This window comes from the organism of the source record quoted next, unplaced genomic scaffold (assembly GCF_019419815.1).
Source record: "Pyrus x bretschneideri cultivar Hongxiangsu unplaced genomic scaffold, Pyrus_bretschneideri_v1 Contig17, whole genome shotgun sequence".
In the NCBI taxonomy this organism is placed as follows: domain Eukaryota; kingdom Viridiplantae; phylum Streptophyta; class Magnoliopsida; order Rosales; family Rosaceae; genus Pyrus; species Pyrus x bretschneideri.
In genome coordinates, this window is record NW_025999468.1 from 7,345,476 (window position 1) to 7,358,395 (window position 12,920).

General features: G+C 36.5%; 2 protein-coding genes across 2 annotated transcripts; one reads left to right on the plus strand and one right to left on the minus strand.

Moving 5' to 3' along the window:
* Window positions 1–1,827: 1,827 nt before the first annotated feature.
* LOC103946465 (probable xyloglucan galactosyltransferase GT14) lies at window positions 1,828–3,503 on the plus strand. Its single transcript, XM_009357173.3, has one exon. It carries the CDS (start codon window positions 1,828–1,830, stop codon window positions 3,496–3,498), a length of 1,671 nt encoding a protein of 556 aa, XP_009355448.2. The 3' UTR covers window positions 3,499–3,503.
* Window positions 3,504–3,635: 132 nt separating this feature from the next.
* Window positions 3,636–12,815, minus strand: LOC103946394 (membrane-bound O-acyltransferase gup1). Its single transcript, XM_009357092.3, has 19 exons — window positions 12,576–12,815; window positions 12,398–12,456; window positions 11,511–11,692; window positions 11,378–11,426; window positions 10,476–10,579; window positions 10,305–10,369; window positions 9,356–9,426; window positions 8,324–8,383; window positions 8,080–8,193; window positions 7,781–7,905; window positions 7,614–7,665; window positions 6,924–6,986; window positions 6,642–6,751; window positions 6,461–6,553; window positions 6,259–6,340; window positions 5,225–5,302; window positions 4,494–4,569; window positions 4,362–4,411; window positions 3,636–3,937 (listed from the first exon to the last, which is right to left on the minus strand). The coding sequence occupies exons 1-19, from the start codon at window positions 12,667–12,669 to the stop codon at window positions 3,896–3,898; spliced, it is 1,569 nt and encodes a 522-aa protein (XP_009355367.2). The 5' UTR covers window positions 12,670–12,815; the 3' UTR covers window positions 3,636–3,895.
* Window positions 12,816–12,920: the final 105 nt, after the last annotated feature.

Genomic DNA, 12,920 nt, shown 5'->3' on the forward strand with positions numbered 1-12,920 from the left:
TCTCATAGCTTCATGCGAATTCAAATTCAAATCTGGATACTAATAATGGTGTAGCCAGAAATTATTCGGTGTGTGGGCGAAGCAAAAATTATTACTACATAATCAAGTTTTTTAATCCTATGTTGCCTACATAAAGTTATATAATAGTAAAAAATTGAATGTAGTAATTTGAAGCAAGAATTTTATGCTATGTTTTCTAGGTTTCTAGCCTTTAAAGCTTTCAAGTGAATAAAATAAGGAACTATTTGTGATATGGAAGTTTTAATTTATTACTATTAAATATAATATTGGTTAAAGTGATGAGTTTATTTAACATCTATTAGCTCTTATTATTCTTAAACATAGGTTTACTAATAAAAAATTTCATTTCTTATGACAATTAAAAATCATAAACTAACCTAAAAATTAATATTTTTAAGCTTGAAGAACCAAACTCTCCCTATGCTATAGCCTAGGGGAGCCTTGTACTTGGCTCCGCCCTTGGATACTAATCTGTAGGAATCGTGAGGAAAATTCAAAACAGGAATCGAATAGAGTTTTTGATGAAATGACGAGATTTGATGAGTAACACTTTATTTATTTATTTTTATTTTTTTAATACAACGATATATTTTACACTAAAAAATATGAGATTTTTTTTTATTTTTTTTTATTTTTTTATGAAATGATGAGATTTGATGTGTAACTTAAAGTTCCATGTTAATTCTGGAAGAGCCATGATAAAACATCCAATGACAGTCGCTGCAATTTTGTTTTCAAATTATGGACACTTTAATTGCTCTACTTATTAGACCCAACCTATGACTGTGCAATACATTAGACCCATATCAAAACATGCATATCAGGATCCTCTCCTGAGCAAAGGGTAAGGATCTTCCTGACCAAGCCCATCGGGCCGTTGAAATTTTATCCCACGGCTACAAACAGGGAACCCCTCTAAAAGTTATAATAATTGTAGTCTTTGAATAAAATTTCAACGGCTCGATGAGATTGATTAGGAGGATACTCAGTATATGACTGAGACTGGTAACAGGCTAACTATGTTTCACATTTTTTTTAGCACATAGGTCACCTTAAGGCATTCCTACAACTACACGGATGGTCTCTACAGTTCCCCTAAGGGAAATTCGAAATTTCCAGAAAGTGGTTTTTAACTTCTATCAAAATTTACCCTTTTATTTTATGAAAAGCCTTAATGAAATATTTCTAGTACTGTTCATTTTTAATGTTAAAGATATTTTTATTCTAAAAAGTCACACATGGTACTATTCACTTACAACACATTTTCGTCATTTTAATTAAAACTCAAAGTTTTCAATCTATTTTCATTAATTTTCTGACTTGTAATTTTTATTTATTTATTTACCAGCTGGCTTTCAAGGAAGGAGATCATGAATATCAGGATCCGAATCCTAATTTAATATATATGGAAATATGTAATCCTAGCACTACCATATTAGCTTTCGATTAAAATCTGTTTAAATATAGTATCTTTTTATATATTGCATATCATCCCTTAAAAAGTGCAAAGTAAAGGCTTGTAGCTCAAGTCAACTTTTTTTTTTCTCTGTCTGCGTTAATGGCATAATCCATGTATTTCCTGTGAAGATACTCAGAATTAGTGCTTAATTAGTTTACCTTAATCATTTCTTAACACTATTTTTCTCTCTCGTTTTTGTGTTTCATAGACTACAAGAGTGATCATGATCATATCATAAACTACTAATATTTTCTTAATTTATCATTTTTGTTAGTGGAATAAGGCTTGGTTGTTGCATTTCTATTACTCTCGTCTCGTTCTTACATGTGTTCATGATCTCGACACTGATGAACAAGCAGCAGCAGCTTTTCATGGAGAAATCATCCGTCGCAGGAAAATGCCATAAAAAACTTCGGTTTGCACTTACCACTTCGTTTCTTTCGTTCTTTGTATTGATTTTATTGAACTTTTCGGATCTAAGTGCCGGAAGAAATAGTACTCGTGGATTCACGTTTCTCATCAACAACTTTGGCAATGTTATTTTCAACCAACGACCTCATTCTACCTCTCTTCCTCTCAATGGAACGCTTAATGCCACAAACTCTAGTACTGCTACTACTACTACTACTCAAGCACAATCTTCCGGCCGCGTGACACAAGCGCCAGTACAACCAATATCTGATGAGATTGAGAAGAATGACGCTGGTTTTGATTCTGATTCGTGCTCGGGAAGGTATGTTTATGTTTATGATCTTCCTAAGAAGTTCAACCAGGACCTGCTCAAGAATTGCCATTCACTTATGAAATGGACTGATATGTGCCCCCACTTATCAAACATGGGACTTGGTCCTAAAATTCACAATTCTACAGGAAAACTAGTGGGAAATGGTTGGTTTGCTACAAACCAGTTTTCTTTGGGAGTTATTTTCCATAACAGGATGAAGCAGTACCAGTGTTTAACCAATGATTCCTCCTTGGCCTCTGCAGTTTTTGTACCCTTTTATGCCGGCCTTGACGTGGGACGATACCTCTGGGACTACAACACATCGGTGAGAGACGCTTCTCCTCTCGAATTGGTGAAGTGGCTTTCGCGTAGACCTGAGTGGAAAACAATGTGGGGAAGAGACCACTTCTTAGTCGGAGGGAGGATTGGTTGGGATTTCAGGAGGAAAACAGACGACGACTCTGACTGGGGTTCCAAGCTTATGCTTTTGCCCGAAACCAAGAACATGACAATGTTGTCAATTGAGGCGAGCTGTTGGAACAATGACCACGCGATACCATATCCGACATACTTCCATCCCTCAAAGGACAGCGAAGTGTTCGAGTGGCAGAGAAGAATGAGGAAGCGAAAAAGGCGGCATCTCTTCTCGTTTGCCGGTGCTCCAAGACCTGATCTCAAAATCAGGGATTTGATCATAGATCAATGCAAGTCTTCATCCAAATGCAAACTTGTTGGTTGTTACAAAGGTGCAATTAGGTGTGATGACCCTCTAAATGTGATGGAGGTGTTCCAAGAGTCAGTGTTTTGCCTGCAGCCTCCGGGGGATTCTTACACTCGGCGATCAACATTTGATTCCATCTTGGCAGGCTGCATTCCAGTATTCTTCCATCCCGGTTCGGCTTATGCACAGTACTTGTGGCATTTCCCCAACACTCCATCTAAATACTCCGTGTTCATATCAGAAAACAATATCAAGGATCAAAAGGCGATCATCAACGAGACGTTGCTTCACATTCCGAAGCATCAGGTGGCGGCAATGAGAGAGGAAGTCATAAGATTGATTCCGAAAGTAATATATGCAGATCCAAGGGCACCTAGATTAAAGACAGTTGAAGATGCATTTGACATAGCAGTAAAAGGAGTGCTTGAAAAAGTAGACAAAACCAGGAAGGACATGAAAGAGGGTCAAGATCCTGGCAATGCTTTCTGGGAAATAAACCCTACAAAATTCGATATGCCTAAGCTAGCGAAAGAGGGAGAGAAAAATACAAACAGAAGTGTAACGAGTGTTTAATGTGTTTCCGTTTATTAATCTTAGACGCATCAACTCTTTGAATCCCGAGCATTAATCTTAGACGCAACAATCGCGTTATGTGTCACATCTGTCCGCTTAATATAAAACAAGAAGAAAACAATGAACTCTATCTAAAATGTAGGAACTTTCTCTATGAATGTATAGTATCTTCCTGTCCTAATTGGATACAACAAAAGAATGGAGAGCGATGAATGATTACTTTTATCCGCCAGTTATGTAAGATCTCAGTAGTGAAATTGAGGTCCTTGGCGTGAGCCAGCATACATTAGATTACAATGTTGGCAAACCTTTCTCCAGTTCGGAACTTCAGGACCTTGGTTTCCACACCAGCATTTAGCTACGGGGGCCAATAAATCAAACCTTACAGCGAGCCGATTTAGCTGCTACTTTGCTTTGCATCGCGGATGTGGAACATAAGCTGCAAGAAATGCAACTTCAGACCACTCAGAGAAACAGCAGACACACACCCACTATGATATGCATACAATTGTCTCATGTCTGCTTATGTTTTTATACAATGTTCAGGGTTTAGGGTTTATATCAGAAACAAAATTGAGCGAAAGCCTGAAACGTCATGTTGGTACAAGATAAATATAAGCCAGAATATATAAGAAAATATCTGAACTCCTACGACTAGGCCTACATATAAATCTAGTCATTTGTTCCACTATATTTAGGCATTAATAGCGAAGAAATCGTAAAATTACTATAAAATACAAAATTTATGCATTTTTCATCTAAAAACATATCCACATCGTGCCTTAACTCTGTGAAACTAATTCTAAAAGGCGATGTATTTAAACTGTACCCTTATAGAAATAAGCAGATAATTGTGAAATTACCTTTGTCCCTACATAAAATGTCAAAAGCATGCCAGCCAAAACAGGGAGTCCTGTACAAAGAAAATCATAAGTCCCCCAGAAGCAGCATTATAAGGATAACAAGGAGCTTGAGGACATGAAATTTTAAATTACCTTCTCGTTTAAGGAATTGAGAAATCAACCAACTAATCCCAGATGGTCCAATAACAAAACCAACAAGGTTTGCTACCTGCATAAACATTGGATTTAATGAAAATTGGAGGCAGATTCTAAAAAGAAACAGTAGAAGGATTAGCACTTTAATTGAATCCTTGTATTGTTAGCATTTATGCATTCTTGTAAACACATAAGGTGATTTATCGTATCAGTTTGGCAGATGCATATAACACTATACATTTTTAAGTGCTAAGTACACTAATACCAGTGGGATGCACAAAAGAACCCTCACAAAAAATGTTAGGCCTACACTTTGCTCTTTAAACGCATAAGAATCAATAAAAACTGTCACTGTAAAAAGGCCTTAAGCAGCTCGAATCATTTAGCCCTTCAAAGGAGAAAAGTCAAACAGCTTTCCCAGAGGGTAGGAAAAAACTCCTAAATGTTTAAATTTGACAAGGTAGAGAGTTTCAGATATATAAACATCATCAAATTAGTCTCAAAAAACCAATCACCCAGCAAAAAGACCTTATTACTACTTCCTTTTCACTCGAGTAAATTTTTAAAACCTTCCTAGTGGAACTAGCAATTTAATCATCTGATTTTACTTTAAAGATCCAGAGAACCATTCTATAAACATGCAAATATCAAAAGTCAATACAGCATCAACAGGAATATAAAAAATTATTATGATTGGTATATGCTTTAATCAAGTACATGATACAGACCATGAGGCAAGTGATCGTGATTGCACCAGCTACCGCACTAAGTTCACGAACAACAAACTCCCCATGAGTACTCTTGAACTGACAAAAAATACATCACAAAATCGAAAATGTCATGCTTGTCAGATAAAAGAGAGAAGATAAAGGTTGATATACTCCTCTTCTCTTCCTCTCACTCCCCTTCTCATCAAACAAGCTTCGTATATATGTAAGTTTCTTTTAATGTAACGAACTAGAACGAGAGAAATCACAAGGCAAAAGGGGTTGTGGAGCAAGTTTGTGATTTTCTTCCAAAAGCTTCAAAGTACAAGATTAAGTACTTGATGTTTTCCCCTAAGGGTTGAAAACCTCTAATTCTTGAGCACCAATGTTCCCCCTTACTCCATCAAGCGGCCATAATAAGCGAAAACAAATCTATTTTTTTGATGTCTATAAGATGCTCTTTCAAACTCCTAAGATAGTCAAAAACACATGAATCCAAACAAGATTTTTGAGAAATTTTCCTATATCTTGATGTTCCAAAATTCTGTGCTATATCTCAACCTAATCAGCTAACGTGATTAAACCAAACAGGAGGAATAGGGGGAAGAAGTTTCTGAAAAATTTGAAGAACCTTTGGTGCTTCCTAAACAGGAAAAAAACACACACACAGTGACTTCAAGAGGCAATGTGGCAAAAAAGGAAATATGGAGGCTAAAGTGGACATGGGCCAAAATTCAGGGGCAGGCATGGAGCCAGTCACAAGAGTGGTTGGGCTACAGCCCAACCCAAGTTGACAAAATTCTTTTTTAACTCACTTATAGTTCTAAAGCCACAACTCATATCCACTACAACATCCGAGTATACATTCTCAGCGGTATCCCATTTAAAAACTTGGGGATGTCCTTGTTCAGGGGTGCAGCACCGAATACCTTCAAGCCAGCAACAGCTAACTGATTGGCTATATGGGAGGTACGAGAATTGGAATGATCATCCTCCTATAAACTAAACCAAACAAAAGAAAAACAGCAAATGTAGAATAGGAACACAGAGGTCACCTGAAATGCATTGGTTGCTGATTTCAGTATCATTTCCGGAATAAAGAATAAGCAAGTCAGCCATGCCCATGAAAGAAGCTTCCTAATGACAAAGACAGAAATTAAGATAGAGTAAGGAACAAGTTTCAAAAATGCTCTACCCCCACTTGACGGAAAGCTAAGATGTATTCAAGAAGAAAAATTCGACAGCAGCAACAAGTACCATTCTAGATCATGCCAAATGGCAACAAATGTGAATACAACCCAGACATTGAGAAGTTTTCTCCGAGTGCCCCCAAGAGGAATGTACAAATACCTATTGTTTTCATTTCCCAAACAAACATGTCAGGGATAGAAAAAGGATTACAAGAGAAATTAAAAGCATAACAGGTTGAAAGTTTCACCTCACAAGCCATTTGTTGTAGGAAGCATGCCAGTTCTTCCAAAAAGTTTCCAAGTTGTAGCAATTATTTATACACCTCGGCATATTCTCCGGGACCTCAATGCCACATATCTGCAGTAATTAGAAAAGTCATGGTCCCACTGCAAAACAATATTAATCCTAAAAGCTTGTTAAACCACAGTGCAAATCATGTTTACAACTAATTTATAGTAGACGGACAACCCAGCAGTAAACGCCAAAGTTCAGAAGAAATGGAGATAAAAATTTATTTGCATATACACACCAGTGACCAGAACCGGAAATAGCGCCATATGAGAAAAAACTTTAGCCACATGAACATTAAGACCTGCACCATCATAAGAAAGTAAATCACCTTGACCTAAGCCAAAACAAATCCATGAAGTCAGCTAACAAATAGAACGGAGATCCAAACAAAGTGAAAGGAAAATACTAAAAGACCCAATTTAAAACAGGGCCACATAAAATTTCACCAAAATAATCATTAAATCCAGGTAAAGTAACCCAATAAAATTACTTTGTGGCAGACTGCAGAGTGTACGAGTATGGTGAGGAACACGATAATACTTGCATAAACAATTCTTACATCATATCTATGAGGAATGTAAACATAACAGTTTAATGTTTGATACCATTACAAATGAACTTATTACAAATAACAATTTGAGGACTGTTTTCAACTAGTAATAGCTAACTCTCTTATGTGTTTTCCTTTGTCCAAAGAAGCTTATGAATATCATGTATTTTAGGATATACTCATTAATTATTTTTAGTCCATGCACAGAGTCCAAGGTGGTGGTGTCTTTTGTATTTTCTGAAATTATGTAACTATATTACCACCTCAAATCAAAAGTATATGATGTTGCTTCACATTGTATTTTCAATCATACAAAAAACTTGAGATATTAAAATGCTAATCATCAAAGACCTTGATAGTGTAAAGATCATCTCTTACCCCATATCCAATAATAAAAACATCCACAGGATGTAACTCTTTCCACATGCCACTAATAGGTAGAGAAAAAGAGAACTTAGTTAATACATTATCCAAAAGATGGCATACACACATGCATTGGTCACACACATACACAGTACATGGTGTACCTTTAACTAGAGACTCACCTGATTGCAAACGCATTATAATAGAAAAGATGTGTCATTAGTTCCATCAGGAGAAGACTGAACACCCAGCGCAAACCATACCAAGCAATGTCTTTAGATGAGAAGTTATTTTGAGGAACATCCAACTGAAAGAATATTTCAATAAAGTTAAATACTGAGGCTCTGCAGTAACATACAAGCACGGACTATCCTCTCCAACGATATCGGAAGCACATCCAGTGCACTTGACAATCCAGAAATGACCAAATATTTCAAATTATTTAAAAAACAAAACAGTACGAATATTGAAAGTGACAGACCTGTGAGGAAAATGCATTGAAGCTAACAATCGGCCCAGTAAGATAAAGAGATGCATACACCAAATAAGCGAGGTATGTCGTAAAGGCATACTTGTCATTCTGGACACCTCTCTCCTGGGTATAACAAACACATTTATGAACACATGGAAAATCCATTTGGATGAAAGTTGATTTAAGGATCCATCAACTGCAATAATAGTATAATACTAGACTTGCACTTAAGTAGAAGGCATAATAAGCTAACCTGTAAAACATGATAACAAGTTTTCCCCGATTTACAAATATTGCAGCGCTGAATGTGTTTCTGTATACAAGAACAAGAAACATCACCACTTTGTAAATAGGTAAAGCGCACAGTATTAAATCCTTGACAATAATCTGCGTACATTAATAAGCAGTGAAAATCCATCAGAAAGAACTAGGAATCACCAAGATTCGCTGTATAAGGTTTACGGCAAACCAAAGAGGGTTGCTGAAAATATGTTAATGGATACTGGTACATGAATTGGCCTAAGAATTTGTTGTTAATACTAGACTAAATGCTGTTAATATAGTAATTGGCAAGCCTGTGAAGGACAATGTTAAGGTACCATTGAGTGTGACCACAGAAAACTAACAAGATATCAACTTCAAAAGCAAGCCGCAGAGCAAGAACATTGAAAAAAATGCAGGGTTGAGTGATGTGAAAGTAATAACCACTCTTGACTCTCATCCATAGAATCAGCTGGAAAGAAAAATACCATAAAGTTCTAGAGCAATAAGTAACACATGCTCGTTATTCTTTCAGGCCACAATCATTGGTGGGCGTAGGAAGTCAAACAAGTTTGGCATATACAAAAAAAAAATAATCTCCTGAAAAGGTTGTGATGTATTAATCACACGGTATATTTTAGGTTCATTGTTTTGAAGTCTCACATTCAAATGTCTTTAAGTCTCTTATTGTCACATGAATAGGTGTTGTGAATTGTGTCTTTTAGAATTTAGAGTGTATTAGCTGTGAGGCTAGATTTTTTTTCTCATTTCTATTGTAGTGAATCCAATACACCAATAGTTTTTGCCAAAGGCCAGAGAGTGAGTCCAGATCACTCTTTTCTTCCTTTCTCTTACTATTGTCCTGCATCATCACCATTACCAGAAGCCTTGGAAGGTTTGAAACATCGTTTCCATGTAGACACAGTGACAAAGTAATCTTATAGCACACATACTAGACAAGAAGGGGGAGGGATACAAACAAAGAAGAGAGCATACAGATCACAGCTCAACGGAACACAAATACCTTATGGTCAAAACGAGAATCTCGATGTGCCCAATGGTAATCATAACCAAAGCTTATCATCCGCAAAACAACTGTCACAAACAACCAGAATTAGAGAAAAAAAAACACCATATAATAGAATCACAAATATATACTAATGTACAATAGCAGGTTGCAGCATTACTCATTGTGCTTTGTGAATCCGTTCTTTTTTTTTTCCTATTAACTTCCATTCCTATTATCTCAATTGAAAGCTTTTACTTATTTCTATTCATGCAATTACTGAATAAGAATATAGGTACAATGAACTCATCTCCCAACTAGTTATCTCTCCACTGCCTACCTCATAACTTAATTGGGGGCACCAAAACCACAATTTTACACCAGCAGACATGGAAGAGATCCTTAATTACCAAATACACCCATAACTCCTTGAAACGACTCAAAATTTCAAACATATTCATCCACCATTTTGGTTCTCATATAACAATCCTTATTCCTTACACACCGTTGACCTATCATCCACAAAGCTCCAATCTGTGGCATTGTGGGTCTGCTCCAAGCTGCAGTAATCATGAAATAAGTTGGCTGTATTTGGTAATTATGCAAACCCGTCTCTGCAGTCTGAGAACCCACTTCCAAGCTGTTCCAAGCAGCCAACTTATTTCATGTCCATCTTTTAATATCTAAGATTATTCAACTATTAGAGGATTCTCATACTGTAGAGATGGGTTCTTTTGGTATGTCATTCGATTCTCAGAAAGTTGGCTGCTTGTTCTGTCTCACAGATCATACTGGTAAACCCATCTGGGTATTTTGTAGGATTGCATATATAGATTTGTGTCTACATAGGTATGCAAGTATTTGACGAAATGTCATATATATATATTCACATATAATTAAAGCTTAATCATGGAAGTATGATAACTGGAATTAATCCGTCAAACCAATAATGAGGAAAGCACAATACCAAAGTTAAAGCAAATGTGCCATCTAAAGGTGCCCCGAAAGTTGTCCAAATATGCCCAGCGTTGCCTACATAATAATATGCAGAACCAGTAAGCAGATATATCACAATTCATTTGTTAAGTACCCAAAGAAGCACTAACTAGCCTAGCCTAGCCTAGCCAACAAAACTCACCCAATTATGGAGAATGAATATCCTTCATAAACACGATTGCACAGAAGAAAGAATATGTTGAAAATCCATAATACAAAAGGGAAATATTTTGTTCGTGCAAATATCTGCAAAAACACAAGTCCAGTAATGTATGGCAAGAATTCAAAAGTGTAGCGCAAAACTCTGACAAAGAAAGAAACAAAAGGAACTCTTTGAATAGACTCAAAACAGTAGCCCATATGATTAATCTGATAAAGCATACAATAACACAGTTTGCAATTATAAAATCAAATTTTAGGGGCGGCGGGGCCGGCGGGGGGGGGGGGGGGGTGTGTGGTGGGGGGATTAGAATATTTTCATCCAACCTAACTGTCAAAGTTACCCTGCACCATTAATTTCACATGCATAAACAGTTAACATTTGAAACGCAATTAGGGACAATACAGAACTTTTAACTCCTAGAAGCACAAAGTGTATGGTGGAATAAAGTGCACAAACTATCAACTGCTACGCCAACAATACATAGAAATCAAGTTTTGCCCTTCTTAAGTCTAAATATGTTACAAAACAAATTCTTCACATGAAATCATGTTGTTTCGGAAGCTGGCCAATATTCTTTACGTATCATAACACATACTTTAAGACTAAAGGTTCATATAGGACCTGTATATATCAGAAAACCAACCTAACTGAAGGAAAATACTGCAACATAAATATAAACAGAAAAACACTAATGATAATGGTGATAAAAGAAGGCAACTATAATTGGCACTCCAAAAATCTAACTGTGAACTCCTCGTAAGAGTATTTTTCTTTCTAAATATAGAAAGTTTGAAGTGCACATTTAGATTTTTGGAGTGCCACTAACAATTCCCTAAAAGAAAATGCATTGCATTATGCATCCAAGCAAGAATGGAGCTCACCTTAACCAAGAGAAAATTCATTGAAGCGATTGAGAGGATAAATAGAATGCTTGCAGAAACAATGAAAGTCAGAGAATAGCACCTCCTCAGAAAAAGCATAAAATCCAAGTATTGTTATGAAGGTAAGACATACCAGGCTCCATGCAGATATGCTAGGTATGTGAAAGAAATCAAAATCCAAATAATGGACATCCCTCTCGCTTTTAAATGAAAGCTTGTCCTCAAAAAATTAGCGATCAACGTGAACATTGTGAAAACAACGGTAAGAATTGGTAAATTTCCTCGAAAGTTTCTCCATTGAGCATCAGAAACATCCTAAGCAGAAAAAGACAGGTGCTTTTCAGGTAAGAACAGGTATATCAGAGAACAGAATTTGTATAGTTTTTTGAGTTTTCAGTACATCCAATGTTTTTCACACCATGGCACTGCAGTAACTCAACACACAAACAAGAGTGACATATAGAAACGGAGCAATGTTTCTAGTATTTAAATGATAACTTCTGCCATCAGATACACATTTTAAGTCACTACAATTCCGTTAGTGATAACTTCTGCCTCAATCTAATTCACATTTTCAGCATTAATCTGCTCTTATCCCCCATTTTCCAAACCATTATTTTCTATGATAATTGTGAAGGAATAGAATTTACATACATACGTGCATCATATACACATATATCTTCAAACACCATGCCATTTGAATGCCATCACTAGCCCTTCGGGCAACACACTAAATTTTGTCAAACTCCCATGTTTAGCCAGCTCAAAACTCAAGAGCTGAATGCTAATCCCTAGAACCTGACTCCACACCATAAAACAACGAATCGAAAACTTAAAACACTGAAGTAAGACAGCAGCGTGTCAAAGTCCGCTTCGGAATTTACAAATACACACACACAGTTAACAACAGCAGAGCGTTGTCCCAACTATCTACACTAGAATTTCGCGTGTTATCATTGAAATAAAACTGAATTTATAAAGAGAAAAAAGAAATGAATGAAATTGAAAGAAGAAACACACATTGAGGCGAGGAGGAATGAGCCATCCAGGACGCAAACCGAAAAGCTTAGCATGATGATCTGCGTATCAGAAAAATGGACATTCAATTTTCAATTAATACATAAATAAATAAATAAACAAATAAATAAATATCAAAAGGAAAAAGAAGAAAGAAAAGAGATTAAGAAATGGATGATACCGCGAGAGATTTGGAGCGATCGATGGATGATGAAGGCGTAGAAAGCAGCTGCGTAGAGAACCAGAAATCCCACCTCTCCTTTCAACAACTTCATAGCTCTTCCTGCTGCTGGTGCTTCTGCTTCCTCTCTCTCTCTCTCTCTCCTGAATTTCAAACTTTGATTTTGTTGTGTGGGTTGTTCTTGGTGACCAACGACACCATCTCTCTCACTTCGTTTCTGCTCTCTCTCTGCTTCTGACGAAAGGGACAGTTTGGTTGACGACTCTCCTGCCACCTATAACAAAAGAGATCTAATAATACCAATAATTACAAGTCTGCCACTATTGTCACTACCAAAAGTTCGGA

What these genes read in the sequence shown, in the direction of transcription:
- LOC103946465 (XM_009357173.3), top strand. Translation starts at nt 1,828, where the DNA reads ATGAACAAGCAGCAGCAGCTTTTCATGGAGAAATCATCCGTCGCAGGA.
- LOC103946394 (XM_009357092.3), bottom strand. Translation starts at nt 12,669, where the DNA reads ATGAAGTTGTTGAAAGGAGAGGTGGGATTTCTGGTTCTCTACGCAGCT. An exon ending in ATTCTCGTTTTGACCATAAG is followed by an intron (nt 8,384 to 9,355) that starts GTATTTGTGTTC and finishes TCTTGTATACAG; the next exon opens with AAACACATTCAGCGCTGCAA. An exon ending in ATTTCCGGTTCTGGTCACTG is followed by an intron (nt 6,752 to 6,923) that starts GTGTGTATATGC and finishes TAATTACTGCAG; the next exon opens with ATATGTGGCATTGAGGTCCC.